Source organism: Emydura macquarii, unplaced genomic scaffold (genome assembly GCF_026122565.2).
Source record: "Emydura macquarii macquarii isolate MOO-44397 ecotype Brisbane River unplaced genomic scaffold, CSIRO-AGI_Emac_v2 contig_2636, whole genome shotgun sequence".
Lineage (NCBI taxonomy): Eukaryota > Metazoa > Chordata > Testudines > Chelidae > Emydura > Emydura macquarii.
Genome location: NW_027132773.1, coordinates 10,175,335 through 10,194,846, shown reverse-complemented (window position 1 = coordinate 10,194,846; position 19,512 = coordinate 10,175,335). Strand labels below are relative to the sequence as shown.

Sequence of the window (19,512 nt, the reverse complement as noted above, 5' to 3'; positions counted from 1 at the left end):
ATGGATGGTTTCTAGGTGCTGTTGTAATACAACAAATATATGTTCCTTGCATGATTTTATCTCATATTTAGCTTTAATAACAAGTTTAGTTCTGGTTATTTTGTCAAACCAATAGAAATTATGTACATACTACTTACTACATGTTAGTCAAATAGTATCTTACCTACAACTGATCCTGGTTGAGTTTACAAGAGAAAAAAATCTTCAATGCTGTTTAATCAACTGATTACATGCCATTACTTATTCTCTCTGACCCACTACTAAATTGTATTAGACTGCATGGTTGTTGGTTTTTTTTGCAGAATAGTGTTCATAATCATGTCAAATAGCCAAAGAATTAAATCCCATGTGCTGTACATTACTACTAATTCAAAAGCAATTCCTTCACCTCTTCATTCCCAAAGAAAACACACAAACATGCTATTTATTTATTTTTAATTCAGTTAAAACAAACATACGTTTCATTGAAACTGTGTAGCACTCTTTGCCAACAACTGTAGCTGAATTGTTGACTTCTAACAATACAGTGGGTATATACAATATATACAAATATGTACTGTAGAACAGCTGTAACAGATACATTAGATCCTAAAAGTTGTTAGTCAATGCATTTGGGAAATTTAACAACCACGTTAAACGGTATGAAAAAATCTGAACCTGATCGATACTTCTTTATGGACCCCAAAGACTTCTCTTTATTGCAACATGTACATTAGTAATAAATGAAACCTTTCATGTTAGTGTGTTCTTACATATCTTGAATGTAACATACTATTTTAATTTTTGTAAGCATAACCTTTTTGTGCAAAGAAACTTTCCTTTGACAGCTGTTACACAGATGTATAACATGAATTCATTGAAATGATGCAATAACCATTAATAATGAGAGAAATATATACAATAACCCAAAGTCCCAAATCTATATTATATACAATGTATTTACATTATATACACACATAAAATTTATGTACATGGACTATCATAAATATTGAAAAATAGGTTTAGTTTTAATGGATTAATGTTCTATAAATAACATTACAGTTATGACTGAAATACCATGGGAGACAGCAACATAAAAACAAGGTGACAATACAGTGGTTTAATACTGAAGCTGCTCATTTCCATTGGTTTGTTGTTTAGGAACCTCTAAACTGACAGGTTTGCAACAGATTCATATATTGGAAAACAACCTAGCAAAGTGGTACTCTACTTTTACAGGTGAAGAGCTACTTAATCATCAAATGGAGCTTCAGAGAACACTGACTCACAATGTAGTGTACACACATTGCTGCATTGATTTGCATGACTCACTAACATGTATTGATACAAAATGAGGTGCTATTATGTAACATCTTTACCTCTTATCTTCCCTCTGACAGTGGCTGAGGGAGAGAAGAAGTTTTTTTGCTCCTTTTGATGCTGGAAAGGGGATCTCTTCATCCTCTACACATTCTTGGAGGGAGAAGACATTTTAAATCCTCCTCCAGATTTTCGTATGTGTGGGGAGGAGGAAGAAGAGTTGCCATAGCACTGAGACATTTGTTCAGCATGAATAAATGAACCTTTGATCTGAGCTCCACTTCCTCTTCCTGAGTCCCAGTAAGAGAAGCATTGATCAGTTCCAGTTGCTAACTGAAAGTTGGGTACCACTGGACTAATCAAACAAGCAAGATGAGAGAAATCTAACTTCTCATTATTTGTTTGCTACAGAAGTGGTGTTTGGCAGTTTTAGGCAGAAGTATGAATCAAATATCTGCAATTTTTTCATAAATTTTTAAAATGTGGACAAGACAGACAATATCTGCCAATGATTGTTACCTAGAATTGATCCTGGTTTTTCAGATAAAATCTTCAGTGCTATTTAATTAACTGATTACATACCATTATTTGTTCCCTCTGACCCAACTACTAAGTGGAATTTTGTAAATCAGATTTTTAAAACATTATGCCAGATGAATATAGCTGAACAAAGTACCATGACTCTCTTTTATAACCTATATCTAGGTTCTTATACTGAACCCACCCATAGTGGTGTTTGAGAGCCTGTTGATAAATGTGCTCTTAGGAAGGTACCATTTCTCTTCAACCTGGGCTAGGAATAAATAGTAAACATGCAGGAGAAACAAAACAGCTAATCACAACCATACAGGACCTGTTTTTATAGCTCGCTAGTTAGAGCTCAAACAAAATGTATCTATTCTGAAGCGAAGACGTATAAGTTGACAATCTAGTCCATGAGGGGTTTTGTTTTGTTTAAACTAGTGTACAGTATCAACTGTATGAAGAATCCCAGTTGCCTATATGAAGAGAACTTGTACAGAGCACCAAATACTGGTGCAGTTTGTGTATTAGGCTTTTAGTATGAACAAAAAGGAAAAAAATAATCAAGTAATTCAAAATTCAATGACATGAGAAATGGACAAATACTGTACAGTTTGTGAATACTGTACAATTAATACTATAGCGGGACCTCTTTCATAGTGCAGCATCTTCAAGAACGGCTAGCCAAAAAACTAAACATAATTGATATTGGGCCATAGGCAATCATTAAGCAGAATTCCCCATTAATCTCAACAGAGAGTTTTGTATATCAATGGCATGATACGACCCAATGTGATTTGGTAGATATCGGCAACTGAAAAAACCCCCACTCTGTTTACCCAGTTGCACTACTGAAAACATCAAGAAAAATCCCAAGAGCTTTATGAACTCTTCATTATATAAAAGTTTGTTTCAAACATCACCCATTCTGATGGCTTGTTAAAAGCATTAACATCATCTGCGTCACACTGCCATTATTTTGAAACTATAATATTTCTAACTGATTAGGTACAATGACTTGGGATATCAACAACGACTTGTTTGGTTAAATTTTGGAGTAACTGAGTTTCACTGAAAAAACTGTTTCTATTCAAATAGAGTTTTGACCTACTCAAATTGGTTGAAAAATTAGTATAATTTGTTTCAAAAAATTTATTTCTGAACAGCCAACAAGAAACAAACAAATGCACCCTCTTCTAATTATGTCTCCACAGAAGGGCAAGATGTATTAAATTTAGAACAGATTAAATGTTTGTACAGGTTCTATACTATGTTACTGGGATAATTTTTTTTATTTAAAAAATGTTTTCTTAAAGTCAAAATCGTGCTTTTGAGGTCCATAAGAATTTTTGGTACAAAAATTAGTGTTTTTTCCCCTCTCTTTCTCTCTCTCATTGGTTATATGAATACTTTGCTGCAAATTAAGAGTTATTTTTCACATCAAATGGTTCCATTAGGCACATTCAAGTAAAATAATAAAATATCCAAGTAACAATGATGAAAGCCAAACATGGCTTGATAAAAGTCTACAGAGAGTTCTGTCCATTCTCTGGAATGGAATAAAATTGTCACTTCCCTCAGCCAGAGACTCAGGTGGTTTGATGTTTATATCCATTTCCATCATGCAGAATAGTTTCTTTACAAGAGTTCACTTATTCTACAGTCAGAAGAACCAGCATCAAAGAATCTGCATTTTAAAGGAAGCAAAATTGGAAATATAGGTAATTTTCTTTCAGTAGATATTTGAGTGAATACTGGAGTATTCGAGATTAAATCATGACAGTTAATGTCCATCAGATGCATAATTATGGATCCAGTCTATTATAATCAAGGTCATACTTCCAGTCATCACAAGTATGCCACTCAGCAGGAAGAGTATAGCCTGGAAAGAGAAAATATAAATTTCACTTCAGATATTTTATTTTCTTCTTCAGATACATAGGTATACATGGCATAAATAGGTAAGTGCTTGCCCTAAGATTCTTAAGATTTAAATAAGTCAAAGAACACTAACGAATCATTAATAAAAAGAACAAAGGTTACAGTAAGTGACACCGAGATAACCTTTGATTATTTTCATATGCTCTGATTTCTTTTTAAAATATATTAATATATTTATTTATAACATAGCAGGCCACATCCACAGCCGGTGCCAACTGGCACAGCTTCATTGATTTCAGTGCTGCTGTGCCAGACTTCACAAGCTGGAAATCTGAACCAGAATGTCTAAGATCAGAGGCAGCAACATCAAGCAAGAGAGCCCAAGTGATCAGGGGGAGGTCAGCTCTGGAAGAGTAACTAAGAAGAGTAGGTTTTGAAGAAATATTTGAGAGAGAACAGTGAGGCTGCATAATGCTATACGGCAGTGTCAGTACTGAATACATATTTTGTTGAATAAACTCCATTCAATAGAGATCAGGCTCTTTTCCTATATTTATATTATTTGTTATAAAATAGACCAAATATACCCCATTTCTATTCATCCTACTTTAACTTTAGTAATGGTGCAACAGTTGTATGTAATTAAAATTATTTTATCTCCACCACTATTTAATTTCCACTAACAATTTGCTGTTTCAGGATGACATCTTGGTCATTGTCACCTCTGGAGTTGGTGGGGACAAGTGGAGAGGTCACATGGGGAAATCTGAGGACAAACTTCCTGGTAGCTCTTGCTCCAGTTACAAATGCCTATGAAACTACTGCTTGTTAGTTAATTAGAGTAATAGAAATTGCTAGTTACTGCTGATTCATTAATGAAGATCACAAAAATTCTGAAATCCTTAGTTTATAAAGAAATAAACTTGCTCTGAGCTAGCCAGTGATGAAAGCATGTTAATGAATATACTCTGCTGTACATACCCCAATCTTCTGCACTGATTTCATAGGTTCTTTCTTCACTAGTTTGATATAGAAAGCAGAAGGAAGTATAAAGATCAGCATGGCAGCAGCAGAGGCACCTATATTTTTAAAAAAACAAAGAGTTTTCTGAAATAAGTAAACTGTGTTTCATTAGCTTTTGAACACATTGTTCTGATATTTGAAAAACAAATAAATAAAAAAAAATCCTGAACCAATATACAATATACCCCTGAACCAATACAAAATACCCCTGAATCAATATATAAACACTTACCAATGAATCCAAATATATCTCGAATGGTAGGGACAAAGATTACAAGAACATTGGTAAATGCCAAAACAAACACTGTAATGAGACAGTGACGTAACCAATTGAACTCCTTCCCTGCACAAAACAGTTGTGTAATTGAAGTGCGGATCTGCAAAAAATAATGAGGACATTAGTATTAATCACAAAAGTCCTTAAAGAGACACGGTCAACTTAATTATATGTCTGTCTGAAAATATTTTAACTGTTGCAAAAACACCTGGGATTACTATAACAGTAAGACATTAGAGAGAAAAAAAAATTCTGTTATGAACTTTACTTTGTGCATTTAACAGCTCTTTATGAAAACAGGTTTTCCTGTTCTTTATTTGTACTTGCCTAATTCATTTAATATTACTATTAGTCCACAGCAGGAGAAAAAGGCAAGGTAGCCAATTACTGTCCAAGATGGATACACAGAATGGTAATAAAAATATTACTTACTGGGAAGATAACTACGGGTACCGTAAGGGTTACAGCCATAAGTACAGCCAGACGCACAATAAGAAGAATAACATCAGCACCCAGGACTGCAGAATACGTATGAAGCAATTCTGCTTCAACATTTCCTATAAAGAAAATGGCATTTTAATTGAACTCCAATAACACACTCTTTACAAGATTGCAGCAAGACATAACAGAATGGTAATATCCCTGTGCACCTCTTACGAAATAGAACAGTTCAGTTCATCCACAAATTTCAACTGAATTAAACTCATTTGGTGCTGAGCATATTGTCTTGTGAACTTGTGGAACAAAAAGAGACACAACAGGGCCAAATCCCACTCATTTTATTTGCATGTGTACTCCAAATGAGCCAAATTCTGCTCTCTGCTACTCACTGACATTGCATGAGAAAGGCAAATAGGTTTTACCTTCTGATTACTAGACTATGGTAACATCACAGCAAATTCTTAAGAGCCAAATTCTATTCTTATGTACCAGTGTAGACTCCTTGAAGTCAATGAAGCTACAGAGCAAAACTTAGTTCTTTGGTTTTATGGATGAAAACCAATAAAGGGACAGTAGCAGAAAAGGAAATAATATAATAATATGCAGTTATGGGAAGTTTGTGAAAAAAATTACAGTGGCTAGTGATAAAAAGAAAGCTAATTTCCCTTCTTAAACATACTAAGGCTCAGAATCTCACTCACTTCTATAGTTGCCCCTATATAGTAACTTCAATGTTGGACTCACAAGGTACTTTACAGATATAAATGAATATTAATAAGCCTCAAAATCCCTGGAAGTAGTATCACCATTTTACTGAGGGATAAACTTAGGCACAGACAGGTTGGGGATAACACAAAGTCTGCATCAAACAGAACCAAAATAGCTTTATATCCAGTTCTGAACTTAAGCCGTAAGACCACTGGTTCCTCTTGTGTGTGTGCGAATATATAAAAATATCAAGTACTTAGTAAATGCTAATTTCCTTTACATTTTATAAGCCACAAAATGTCTTTCGAATTTCTAGAGACATGCTTCATTTAAAAGAATATAAAAAGGGAATAACTACCATAAAATGTCAGGTATCCAAAGAGAGCAGTCAATAGGTACATTACAAACATGGCAAAAAATGAAACATTGGACACATTCATCATTCTTCTACGGCTTCGGCTATTAAAACAAACAAACAAAAAAAGAATTGTTAGTGATACTATATTGCTTGTTTCTTTTTGAAAGAAAAGTAAAGTTATATACAATCTATACATTTACCCTTTCAGTTCTTCATAAATAGGAAGAATAGCAGGATGGCAGACAAAAGAGAAGGTTAGGATTGGTACGGCATAGACAGTCTGAAAAACACAAACATGCTTTATAAACTTCTTGATAAATGTAGAAAATTTATCTTTGTTGAACAGAATTCATCAGTAAGTTTCTACTTTATATTTTTATTCAGATTTCCATTAAAAGTCTAATTTGTCTGAATTTTCTGTTAAAAAAATCAACTATTGTGTAAAATTATTACAACTCTCCTTCTCGTTCATTTTGTTTTTTACAGGCCCCACTACTGAGAATTCTCAGCCCCAATTAAGTCCATGGTAGCTGAATGCACTCTGCATCTCCCAGGAGGTACTCAGCACTTTGGTAGATTGAACCTTTATCCCCTGATCTTGAAAACCTTTACTCACATGAGTATTCCTTACACACGACATTTTCCATCACTAGGAGTATTCGTGTAAGTAAAGGTTTGCAGGATTGGGCACTTAGAGACTGATACAAAGCCCACTGAAGTCAATGGAGACTTTTCCATCATTGTAGTTACAACAGTGCAAAACCCATTTACTGGTGCGGTTTGCACCAGTGCAATTTAATCTGGTAAATTATTTATGTGTTTTACTGAATATGGATGGGATTACTCACATGTTTAAAGTTAAACATGTGCTTATGTGATTTGCTGAATTGGGGCCTTACCAGGAGAAGTGTTGACTGCCTCCCAGGAGAGGCCGGAAACCTTCATCTCCTCTTGAACTCAATAAAAGTTAAGGAAGCCCCAGTTTGCAGGATGTGCACAGTGGGACTGGGACATAAATTGTTAATTCTCCTCAAAATATTAGGTTTGGCAATTATATAAGAAACAGAATTGACCATATTTCTATGTAATGTATGTTCTGTTTCTCTATATTTTTAATAGTGAGAATGCAGTTTACATGCGGTACCTTACCTGTGAGTTGAAGACGAAATATTTTGGCCTGCACATGTCATCATTAGTCATGTTTTGTTCTGGTCCATGCAAAAGTGCAGCATTTGCCAGGTGCACCAACGTACCATTCAGAGTTGTGTTCACCATGTCATATTCCAATCCCACAGGACAAGGGATTTGGAACTTCTTGCAAATGACCTAAAAATATCACCATACCACATTGTTATTTTTAACTGATACAATATGATAAAGCTCTTAGAAATCATGTGAAATCTCACTTAAAATGTACTATTACAAGCACTGTAAAATCTACAGAGAAATTATACTTACAACAATAAGAAAGAAGACCATGCACATTAAGGAAAGGCCACTTGTGTATCCTAAATATCCTGTAATCAAGAAAGAGAAACAACATTTTAATTATAGCCTTGCTTTTTTATTTTTTTCCATTTATTTTGCTACTTCACAAAATTTAGTAATTTCTGAGTGTCTCAACACTCGTTTTCACTTCAATGATAGCTCCTCCTTCCACAAAATTTCTAGCTCAAGTTATATGGTGCTTTAAACTTGAGCCAGTTTGCAGTTGTAATGCAGTTGGGGAATGCAGCAGTTCATTAACTCCTCATCAACTGCTAATCAAGTGATTCTGTGCTGCTAATCAAATCACTCTGTTGTTGTTTCACAACATGGTCACTTTTAGGCTATGTCTACACTACTGTGGCATAGTTACAGTGCTGCAGTGTAAACACTTCTTATATCAATGGAAGGGGTTTGTCCATCAATGTAGTTAATCCATCTCTCCAGGAGGTGATAACTGGGGCCTGGTCTACACTGGCTGCGGATTTCGGCGGCAATCGACGGGAGATATGCAACCTCCATATACAAGTACAGTAACTTGCGTATCTCCCGTTGACCTCCTAATATCTACTTACCACAGCATCTCCACTGTGCTGCGCCAACGGGAAATACCCTCCCGTCGACGCAACGCTATGTTACTTGCCGGGGTGGATTTACAGAGCTGACTTCCAGGTTCAATTGAGCGAGTCTTTACTGCCACTTGATTGAACCAGCAAAATCGATCCTGCACTACTGGCTGTGCCGCTGGCAGTGTAGACATAGCCTAGGTCAATGGAATAATTCTGTTGACCTAGCTGCATCTACACTGGCGATTAGGTTGGCCAAACTATAATGCAAAATTTTTCAGAACCTTGAGTGACACGGTGAGGTCATTCTAATTTTTACATGTACACCAGGCCTTACTCAAGAGAGAGGAGTAATTCGAGCATGTTAACTGGTGCAATGAATACAAGTCCTCAGTCATTAGTGAGGGCTTATCTACACAATGGGGTAATGTGCTCTACAGGGGTGTGATTTCTGAAGCACATGAACGTGCTGTGCATTAACTGGTCTGTGAATACCCTGCCTGTGCGCACTGGAAGGGTGCATGTGGACCAATTAATGCACAGCACATTAATACTCATTAGAAATCACACCCTGTAGAGCTCATTAGCCCACTGCACAGACAAGCCCTGAGGATCTCCTATAGGTGTATTCACCCAAAGAATCATAAAACCAAAACAACCCACCATCTTCCATTTTTTAAAAAACATATATGGATCACTGAAGTGCAGTCACTTCTGCCAAAGAACTAGGCAGCAATACTACAGTTTAGGACCCCAAACAACCAACAAAAATATCTATTTCCAATTTAAACTGCAGGGTAAATTTAATTACCCAAAATGGAATTTGGCCAGAACACAAGGGCTAACATCCCCACTCTTGGAAAAGTGCCCTGTGGTAACTGATGACAACAAATGATCAGGAGCTTCAGTTAATAGATCTAATCCTGTTTCCACTGAAATCAGTGGGACTTTTGCTAGTCTTCAGTGCTAGCAAGACCTGGTCCTGTATTTCATCTGAAAGATGCCACTTTGAGTTCCATAGTTCTCCACAACACCACAGTGGGTAATTGTGTCAATACTGACTCAACAGCACCATGTGGGGTATTTATTCCATATTGATTTAGAGGAAGTGTTTCACCAACTGAATCACAATCATCACTTTGCGCAGAATCTGTGCTTTCCTCTGATGCCCCGAGCATGTATATTGATCAGGTCAAATCTTGTGTAAACTGACAGATCTGCCAAGATCACAGTCAAAAGCCGTGGAACTGCAGACTTCCCCTACTATCATCACCCACTCTATTTTCCCTTTAAACTCTACAAACACTCTGTACTCAGTTATTTTTTAAAAAAGAGAGGTGCTGTTCCTCTCTTTAGGGACTGAGATAATTTGCACAGTTCCCCCAGCATCCACCTATCAAGTAATGTGGAGATAGCTCCCATATTTGGGCTTTCCACATGTTAACAACTAATCAGCCCTGTTTCCACATTTACTTTAAATGACTATTTGCTTACCTAAATTTTTCAGCAATGACAAAGGAAGAATGAGCACTACAGACACCAGCACAACCAAATAGTCACCATTAAGATACCATTCTCTGTTTAAAAAAAAAAAAAAATTTGTATAAGCAATCAAAGCATTCTATAACAATGACACCTACAGGTTAGTCCTTACATATATTTGTTTCTATAACATGCTATTGTTTATAAGTAAAAGATAAAGTATCCCATAACAATACCAAGAGTAAAAACTATTTTGTGCTAAATTTCACAAGACAATGTATAAAAAGAATATTGAAGATTGCCATGGAGTCCGGGGAATTTAAGGTGTTCTGTTGATATTAAAAGGGCCTCGGGCATGGGTGGTGGGGTGAAAGCTTCCCCTCGGGGAGGCTAGCTCCCTGTCCCACCTCTTCTGCCCATGGCCTTGCCCACAGTCCACCCCAGACTCTGCCCTGCCCCACCACATCCCTCTGTACCAGCCCATGTCCCCGCTTGGCCCCCTTACTCTCCTCCATATCCCCCTTTCCCTGCTTGGCCTCCCTGCAGCCACACTCCCTCTCCCTGCTCAGCCGCCCCACCATTGCTCGCCCCACCATTGCTCGCCTCTTGCATCCCTCTTCTCCCCGGCTTGTCCCGCCCTGCTGCTCACCACATCCCTCCTCCAGTCCCCCTCCACCACCACAGCCCCTCCAGCTGTAAGCTCACTGCATGGAGGGAGGGGTATGTGGAAGAGAAGAGGGGAACCGAGTGATTGGGAGTGGGGAAGGGATGCGATGGCTAGTGGAGGAGGGGACGGAACAGGGGCAGGATTGTTCTGCCCTAGGGCCTGGAATTCCTGTTGGCGGGCCTGGCCACAGGCTTACTGACTATTTCTCCTTCAGTGAATATTAACTAGAATCACTACAGAAATGCAGCTTATATAGTCAGAACACTTCCCACAACGTTAATGTTTGAAAACCACCTTATCAGTCTAAGTTTCCTGAAATATATTAGAGATAACAACTATGACCATATTTAACTTTCATTTAATTATTGAGCAATATATTGACCAGCATATCCATTAGCACTTACCTAATACTCTTTTCATAACTGTTTTCTGTAATATGATGCAATACATGTGTTTTACTAACATCTTTCCCAGTAGATGCTGGATCCATGTCAAATGGACCATTCAAGGGATAGAGAAAATCTTACTGGAGCTTAACACTGGCCTATCTCTGATTAAGAAGCTACACTAAGGTGTACCAACAGAGGTCTTCATAAAAAATGTATATGGTGTCCATATTTGCTTCTAATAATAATTTCTCTGATGAGAAGTTCTATCACCTACCCTGTGTTCTCTTCGATGTTCATAAATGCCTTGATGACCAATGGCAACTCATATTTCACTATGAAGAGGTAGCTTGACATAGCTGTAGGTAAATAATATAGATCATTACAAATATAGGCTATGGAACATGGCATAAGAGTCACAAAACTTGTTTCATAACTTTACTTGAACACAAGCATTTGATAAAAATATGTTATGTGAAAAAAGTCTGAGAATGGAGAGGGAATATTTACTATTTGACATTATAATCTACAGTACATATTTTTCAAAACCCTCACCTCCAATATTCTGCATTGTAATTGATCCAGAAGCTGCAAATTTTCCAGTCAAACCAAATGCCTTCATTCCTAGCTGTTCATATAATAAAGATCCTACAAACATACAAAATAAATCAATTGAAAAGGTGTACTTTACAAAAGATAGTATGAAGTTAGTAATACCTATTTGTACAATAAGAATTTACCCTACCTCCTTCATTGGCGGTCTTTAGGAGGAGATGAACTGAATACAAGGAGAATATTGACACAACCACCAAGAGAATCCTAAGGGGGGAAAAAAAACAACAAAAGCCAAAACTTTTAGATAGCCTTAAATTATTTGGTTTAGCTATATTAAGTGTGCTAGTTGAATAGAAAGGATTTAAGATAGAACATAAGAACTAATATCAAAATATAGTGAAATGAAAGAACAATTAAGAAAAATAATGCTAGCTAGTTCCAATGCTAGCTGAGAAGGTCTGAATCAATCAATGCTTGTTTGTGAAAGGACACCATACTTAAATTCACATTGGAAGGTACATCTGTTTTCACTATTATTTTGTCAGTAGGCCCAATTCTCATTTAGACTAGATACTGCTGAAGTGGACTTAAATAATACTTACATCCACTTTAAGGCCCCTTTACACTATTAGAGTGGTGCATAGCAGTGTAAGAGTAAATAAGAATCAGATCCAATATATTTTGATTGATATGATAAACACATTTTTACAAAATTATCAAAGCACATTATTTTGTATCACTGTAACAGCTGTTTTTCTATTTTTACTTTTTCCTCACATTTTTGGGTAATTACATCACAGCTAGCTCATCTTTGAAACACTACACTTGTGACTGATGTAATTTGTGACTAGGTGACAAAATCTGCTGAAATCTGAAACAAATCATCTTACAGTTGTATGTTGTTTTTGTGTAAATCAAAATGAAACTATAAAGACAGTTAATCGACTGGTAAAAGTATGGACTGAATATTAGAAAATGTTAAGAGCTGGTGGCTCAGTCAAGTTTGTTTTAAAATTCATATACATTTAAATGATCTGAATATAGGTCAGTTTTCTTTGCTCAACATTTCCTGTTGTTTCATCTGTGCCTAAAAAGAAACTGCTAAGGGCTCCCAGAAGTTGTTTCCTTTCTCTATAGTTTCTATAAGAACTATGTATCCTTTATTGAAATGCTTCTTTGTAACCTCTAAAAATAAAACCTTTCAATGAATCACAAGGAATACATCCCTTCAGCAGCTGCACTGTTCTTTGCAGTTGAAGAACATCAATGTTCCAAAGCTGTAGTAAATCAATAAACTGCCCCTTCCTACACCTATATAAGCACTCTGCTTTAAAAGAGCAGCCCTCAGAGACTACAGCTGCTCAAAAATGTGAAGCTCAGTTTAATGAGTCCTCATTCCCAGTTTGTTCATTTCATTTTTTTTGTATGGGTTTTAGTGCTTGTCAAAGTAAAAGATGTAGAGGCATGAGCTTGAATCAGGCATATCACTGACAAGTAATACAAGAATCTCCACACAGATCTGTCAGTGTAGCTCAGAATACACTGTATATTATGTTCAAATACATTTTCATCATCATGAAAAGTAATGATTAAGTGCACTGATAACTGGACTCCTCTAATTTGTTCACCCCAGAAACAGTACTGGAAAGAGTTTACAGATTATAGTGTTTGGTACTACAGAAAAACTTAAAATAGATAGTACAGATAATAGATACCTCAGACTTAACTTAGAATGGCCACTTTATCAGAATAAGTCTGTGTGCTCCTTTAGTTCCTGGCTTCTATGATGAAATTACCAAGGACACACTATGGGGACACCTGTCCTAAGCACACACTATGGTGACTTGTCCAGTAGGAATTGAAATAAAATCACCAGCTCATTTCAACTAATTTCAAAATCATATGTTAAAAATTAAAAAAGTCATTACCAACCTGCGTCGAATATGAACCAATAAGAGACTTTAAAAGCTTTCTATACTGTTATTATTCCTGTGAGCCATGAACTCTCAATAACATTTTAGCAATTGCAACCTCTGCTCTCCTGCATATAGATTACTAATCATATTTAATTTTGTGATGTTATGTGAACTAGTGTAGCCTTATTTCAGTAGTGATATAGAATACATTTGAATGCAGAATCTAGAGATGAAAATTAATGAAACCACTGGGGCACCTATGATTGCTAAATTGCTAGCTACAAGTGTTTTAAAAAATGAACTGATTCAGTGTTATGTGCTGAATTATTCAAATAACTGACTTTAAGCTTGCTTTCTCTCACTTATTTTTCTGTTTTGTTTTCACTAACTCCTGAGATATAGCTTACCATGCATTATGCTGTTAACATCATAAACACTACAGAACCTTTAGAGCATGGAATTGACATATAAAAGAGTCAGATAAATCTCTCTTTACTATTTTATTGTATGGCACAGCTTTGTTAATTAAAAAAATATTAATAGTAGGTATAAATAAAAAAAGTATATACATTTATAAATGTTCTGAGCAAATAATGAATAAATCATGCCATGCTCTAAACCTCCTGTGATGGAGATTCCACAACCTCCTTAGGTAATTTGTTCCACTGCTTAACCGCCCCTACAATTAGGAAGTTTACCTAATGTCTAACTTAAATCTCCCCTGTTACAATTTAAGCCCATTATTTCTTGTCTTGTCCTCTGTGGATAAGGAGAACAATTTATCAATTTCCTCTTTATAACAACCTTTTACATATTTGTAAACTGTTATCATGTCCCCCTGACCCTTCTCTTCTCTAGACTAAACAAACACATTTTTGTCAGCCTTTTCTAATAGGTCATGTTTTCTAGATCTTTCTCATTTTTGTTGCTTTCCTTTGAACTTTCTCTAATTTGTCCACACCTTTCCCAAAGTGTGGTGCCCAGAACTGGACACAGTATTCCAGTAGAGGCCTTATTAGCACTGAGTAGGGTGGAAGAATTACTTTTCGTGTCTTGTTTACAACACTTCTGCTGATACATCACAGAATGATGTTTGCTTTTTTTTTTTTTTTTTTTTTTGCACCAGTATTACATTGACTTATATTTAGTTTGTGATCCACTATAACCCCCATATCCTTTTCTGCAATACTACTTCTTAGGCAGTATTTCCCATTTTGTATTTGTGCAATTAATTATTCTTTCCTAAAGGCAGTGTTTTGCATTTGTCCTTGTTCAATTTCATCCTGTTTATTTCAGACCATTTCTCCAGTTTGTCAAGATCATTTTGAATTCTAATCCTATCCTCCAAAGCACTTGCAACCCCTCTAAGTTTGGTATCACCTACAAACTTTGTAAGTGTTACTTTCCATGTCATTATTCAAATCATCCATGAGCTATTGAATAGAACTGGACCTAGGACAGATCCCTGAGGGACCCTACTCAGCGTGCCCTTCCAGCTTGACTGTGAACCACTGATAACTACTCTCTGAATACCATTTTCCAACCAGTTGTGCACCCACCTTACAGTAGGTAAGTTAATCTAGGCCGATGGTTCTCAAACGTATGGGAGCATGCTCCCCCTTTTTGTGTCTGTAGTCATTTACTTCCTTATCCTCCCACCACACAAATACATATACCACCCCTCAGCTCTGAAGACAGAGTAGAGAGCGGTGGCTGCTGGCCAGATACCCAGCAACAGTGCTGCCTTCAGAGCTGGATGCCCAGCCAGCAGCCACTGCTCTCCTAAAGCTTCTCACAGCCCTCCCCCACATTTGAAAACTTGTGATCTATGCTGTATTTCCCTAGTTTGCTTCTGCGGTCATGTGAGACGAATGCCTCATTAAAGTTGAGCTATATCACATTTACTACTTCCACCTATCCACAAGGCTAGTAACTGTGACAAAGAGAGATATTAGGTTGGTTCGACATGATTTGTTCTTGACAAATACATGTTGACTGTTATCACCTTTTTATTAAATTCAAGACATCTAACTTGTCTAGGTAATTCTTAACTTGTTCTTTCCCTCTTTTAGCTGCAGATCCTATCCCATTTACACTGATGTTCACTATTTTAGTCGTCCAATCTCTGCTAGCCCTTTTGGTGAAAACTGAAGCAAAAAGGCATTTAACACTTCAGACACTGCTGTGTTTTCTTTTGTTGTCTTTCTTTCCCCATTGAACAATTACTGAGGTAATGATATTCTCATGCCATTTCTGATTACTTTGGGTTACTAACGCCTTGTCTACACTAGAAATGTTTGCCGGTATACGTATATACTGGTAAAACCCCGTAGTAGAGGTTATGCTGGCAAAATAGTTCTTTTGCTGTCATAGCATAAATAAGTTCCCTGAATAAATAAGTAAGCCATATCAGCAAAATAACATTCTTCCTAATATAACTGTGTCTACACCAGGGCTTTTGCTGGCATAGCTATGATAGTTGCAGTTGAGGGGGGAGAAAACACATCCCTGACTGATATAGCTATACTGGCAAAACTTTTAAGTGCAGACCAGACTTAATTTGTAAAATATTAAAAAACCAACCAAACAAACCAATTCTTAGCCACCCATCTCTACATTTTCCTCTTGATTACTGCCCTCCCTGTGGCTTGATCCTACATTCTTTGTGCACCCACACCTCGTACTGAAGACATTGGATGAAATCCTGGCTCCATGGAAATCAATGGCAAAACTCTCAATTGTCTTCAGTGGGGCCCAGATTTAATTCAATGAGTTTTGAGGGAGAAAGTAAAACAGGATTGAGTCCTTTAAAGTGCTTCTATCTATGTAATGAATTTTTTAAAATAAATCTAATAGTTTTTTTAAAGAAACTTTGGCTCATCTAATAAAAAGAAAACCTACCTTAAAATTTGACTGTAGATTAATAGATGTAGTTTTTCCACATTTTTTCTGAATGTTCAAAGAAGTTTCTACACTTTTCAGAATGCATCCCAACTGCTATATTAGCTAATGGTACAGCATTAAAACAGCCACTAAATCCTTAAGTGCAGTCTCTTGAAGTCAGTAGGGGCTCTGCCATTGACTTAGGGCCAGGATTTCATCCCTAATATTAGAAAGACAAGGTGGGTGGAGTAGTATCTGTTGGTGAGAAAGACAAGCTTTTGAGCCACACACACAGATCTGAAAAAAAGTTCTGACTGGCTCAAAAGCTTGTCTCTCCCACCAATAGAAGTTGGTCACCTTGTCTCTCTAATATCCTGAGCCCAACACACTTACAACTACACTGCATACCACTGATATTGTCTATTAAAAGATACATGTCAGAAGAGCCTTTTTTATTAACCAAAACATACTTACACAAAGAGAACAATTCCAGTGTTTGCCATGGCATAAGAAAGTCCAAGGATGCCACTACCCATAATAACATTGCTCAGATTAAACGCTGACATTCCAAAGGAAGTAGTACCTGGATGCTGTGTAAGAGAAGGAAAAGCTAATAATTAACAGAGAACCAGTGCTTTATTCATTATTTAGATTTGAATTTAAATTAACATTTTCCACTTTTCAAAGTTAAATATTTGAAAGTAAAGCAATTTAGTTTATTGTGCTAATTTTAAAACATCATTATTGCATACTTACATATTCAATTTCATACTTCTTCTTTCCAAGATTGGATTCAAGCAGGAAATTTTGGTTTTCTGAATCCCTGTCTATACAAGGTCTGTAAGAAAAAAATCCATCTTTAATTGTTATAATGAACAGCTTTTACATGAATTGCCTTTAAACATGTCAGTTGTTACTGCTTTTTATTCTGTTTCAAGAGGGAATTAGAAAACTATCAGATCCTCCAACAAAATTAACTACACAATCTGTCATCTACAAGATAAATATAAAATGTTGTATATTCAACTTCCTATATTTGCAATAGATATAAACATTAAAAACAATAAGATCTGGCAAGGCATTTTAAAATCATTTAAAACAGTACTTTATTATGTATAGTGTACTATACATGTTTGAAGTGATGTACAAATATTAACAAATGAAAACAAAAATAAGAGCAATGCAAAATCCCTCTGACCTCTGAGGTGCTTTGGTTGGATATGAATAGTTGAAGTCATTACTGTTGGAGCTATAGCTACTGCTGTCTTCATCTGGAGAGATGTTAAACTTGCTCATTTCTGCTTTGGTCATGATGGGGATTCAATGAGCTTTCCCCTGTATTAGATGAAGTAGGGAATATTTGGCCTGATGCCCACCCCTCGGTGGCAGTCTCCAGTCTCCACTCGGCTCACTCTTTTGTCCTTGGCTGCTGGGCTTGCCAATGCCGTGCCTGTGGAGGTAAAAGGAAACGTCAATACTGCAGTGGTCTATCTAGTGGGTCACGTGAAGAGCTGCTGCTTGCTGCTGCTCTGGGGCTGATTCATCGCCAGCCAGGCGAGTGGAAAAGTACCAGCGGAGGAGGGGCGAAGAGGAAAAGTACAAGATACTGACTACAAGGGAGAACAAAGATAAATCTCCAACTACAACACCCAAGCACACGCCAGGATATGTGATCTGCATAGGAAAGGGTCTGCCAGTGTATATGTATGCTAGGCTTCCTGAGACATGCTCTTTCATGCACCCACAAAAGCAAAAGAATTAAATCATGATCACACACTCTGGCTGCTAGGAAAACATTTATATCTGAAAATCAAATCCACCTGATTTACATAACTTACATGGAATCCAACCATGGTGCAATGTAAAAACTATAATATTCACATTACGATTTATAACGGAGAAGTACCCATATAGTATATTATAACGACAAATATTTGTTATATTTACAATAAAATACCCTTAGGATAAATACATTTATTCACACACACACATGTGTACTATCTGTCTAGAAGAGGAACACCTCCATTTCAGCCCCTCCTATGCCAGGAAAGAAAACTGATGCAACACCCATGTGCGATTGTCACAGTCACTCTTGATTAACCTTCCTCTCAAACATTTCCATACCGCTCCCTGCTGTTTACCTCCCACTCCCTCCTCCCGGACATGATGGGATCCCTGCATATTAAATGGAAAAAAATGCAAATCGGTCACAAGACTGCACCAGCAGCGTCTGTATTTTTGGGGTTTTTGTTTTTTTTACCTTGGAAGGAAGCAGCAGCGGTGGCGGAGATTTTACGTGCGTCTGACCCGCTCTTACACACAGCAAATACCTCGCCAGGGTTTTAATATCGTTTCGAAACCAGAATATTGTCCTTAACTAAAGACACCAATAACCCACCCAGCGTTTTAAAGCCCGGCCCCCGCAATCAGCCGAGCAATAAGCAGAGTACGTTACCTTAGCGAAGCTGAAAATCGGAGCTTTCCCTCTGAAATCCTCAGAAGAATACCGAGATCTTTTTCTAAGCTGCTCTTTTAAAATGTTCTTGAAAGGAAAAAAACCCACGATCCTTAAACAGAAAAAAATAAATAAATCAACGTACCAACGTGCCGTTTAAAAGCCACCGGTACAGAGGAAAAATGAATATTCCCTTTCTCCACCCGCACTCGGAGGAGCAGGGAGAAAGAAGCGTGCGGCTTTGGTGTGGGTAGCTGAGGATCGGCCGCGGCCGGGCAGCGTGCTCGCTAAGCAGCAGGATGTTGCTCTCGTACGACGTTGCTAAAGGTCTGAAATCGTCTCTGTGATGTCTCTGCTTTTGACTCGGGCTGGAATGCGGCGATGTAGCGGGGAGAGGCAAGGGCGCGGCACCTACATAGCAATGTGCCGCCTCTCTTTTGTGTACCAACACCAGCTACTGCGCTTCCTAGCCACGCCCCACCCATGCTCAGTGCCGCCCGGGTTCAGGCTAGGAGGATGCCGCTCTGACGCTTGGCTGCTCTTACAGCCTGTAAAAATCGCTTCCTGCATAAGGGAGAAAGACCATGATGACATTCTTCCGCAGCGAG

The 19,512-nt window shown here is 37.3% G+C and overlaps 1 protein-coding gene across 2 annotated transcripts; it reads right to left on the bottom strand.

The window, feature by feature from the left end:
* Positions 1-418: 418 nt before the first annotated feature.
* On the bottom strand, positions 419-19,266 carry SLC38A2 (solute carrier family 38 member 2). Of its 2 annotated transcripts, XM_067564153.1 has the most exons (16): positions 18,905-19,266; positions 17,648-17,899; positions 17,206-17,287; positions 16,924-17,039; positions 11,841-11,914; positions 11,651-11,743; positions 11,373-11,454; positions 10,055-10,137; positions 7,968-8,026; positions 7,659-7,835; positions 6,710-6,789; positions 6,510-6,610; positions 5,435-5,559; positions 4,958-5,102; positions 4,684-4,781; positions 419-3,703 (listed from the first exon to the last, which is right to left on the bottom strand). In XM_067564153.1, exons 2-16 carry the CDS (start codon positions 17,758-17,760, stop codon positions 3,605-3,607), a joined length of 1,527 nt encoding a protein of 508 aa, XP_067420254.1. In that variant the 5' UTR covers positions 17,761-17,899; positions 18,905-19,266; the 3' UTR covers positions 419-3,604. The 2 variants fall into 2 exon arrangements, with proteins under 2 accessions (XP_067420254.1, XP_067420255.1); XM_067564154.1 differs by lacking the exon at positions 18,905-19,266 and having other exon boundaries at positions 17,648-18,895.
* Positions 19,267-19,512: the final 246 nt, after the last annotated feature.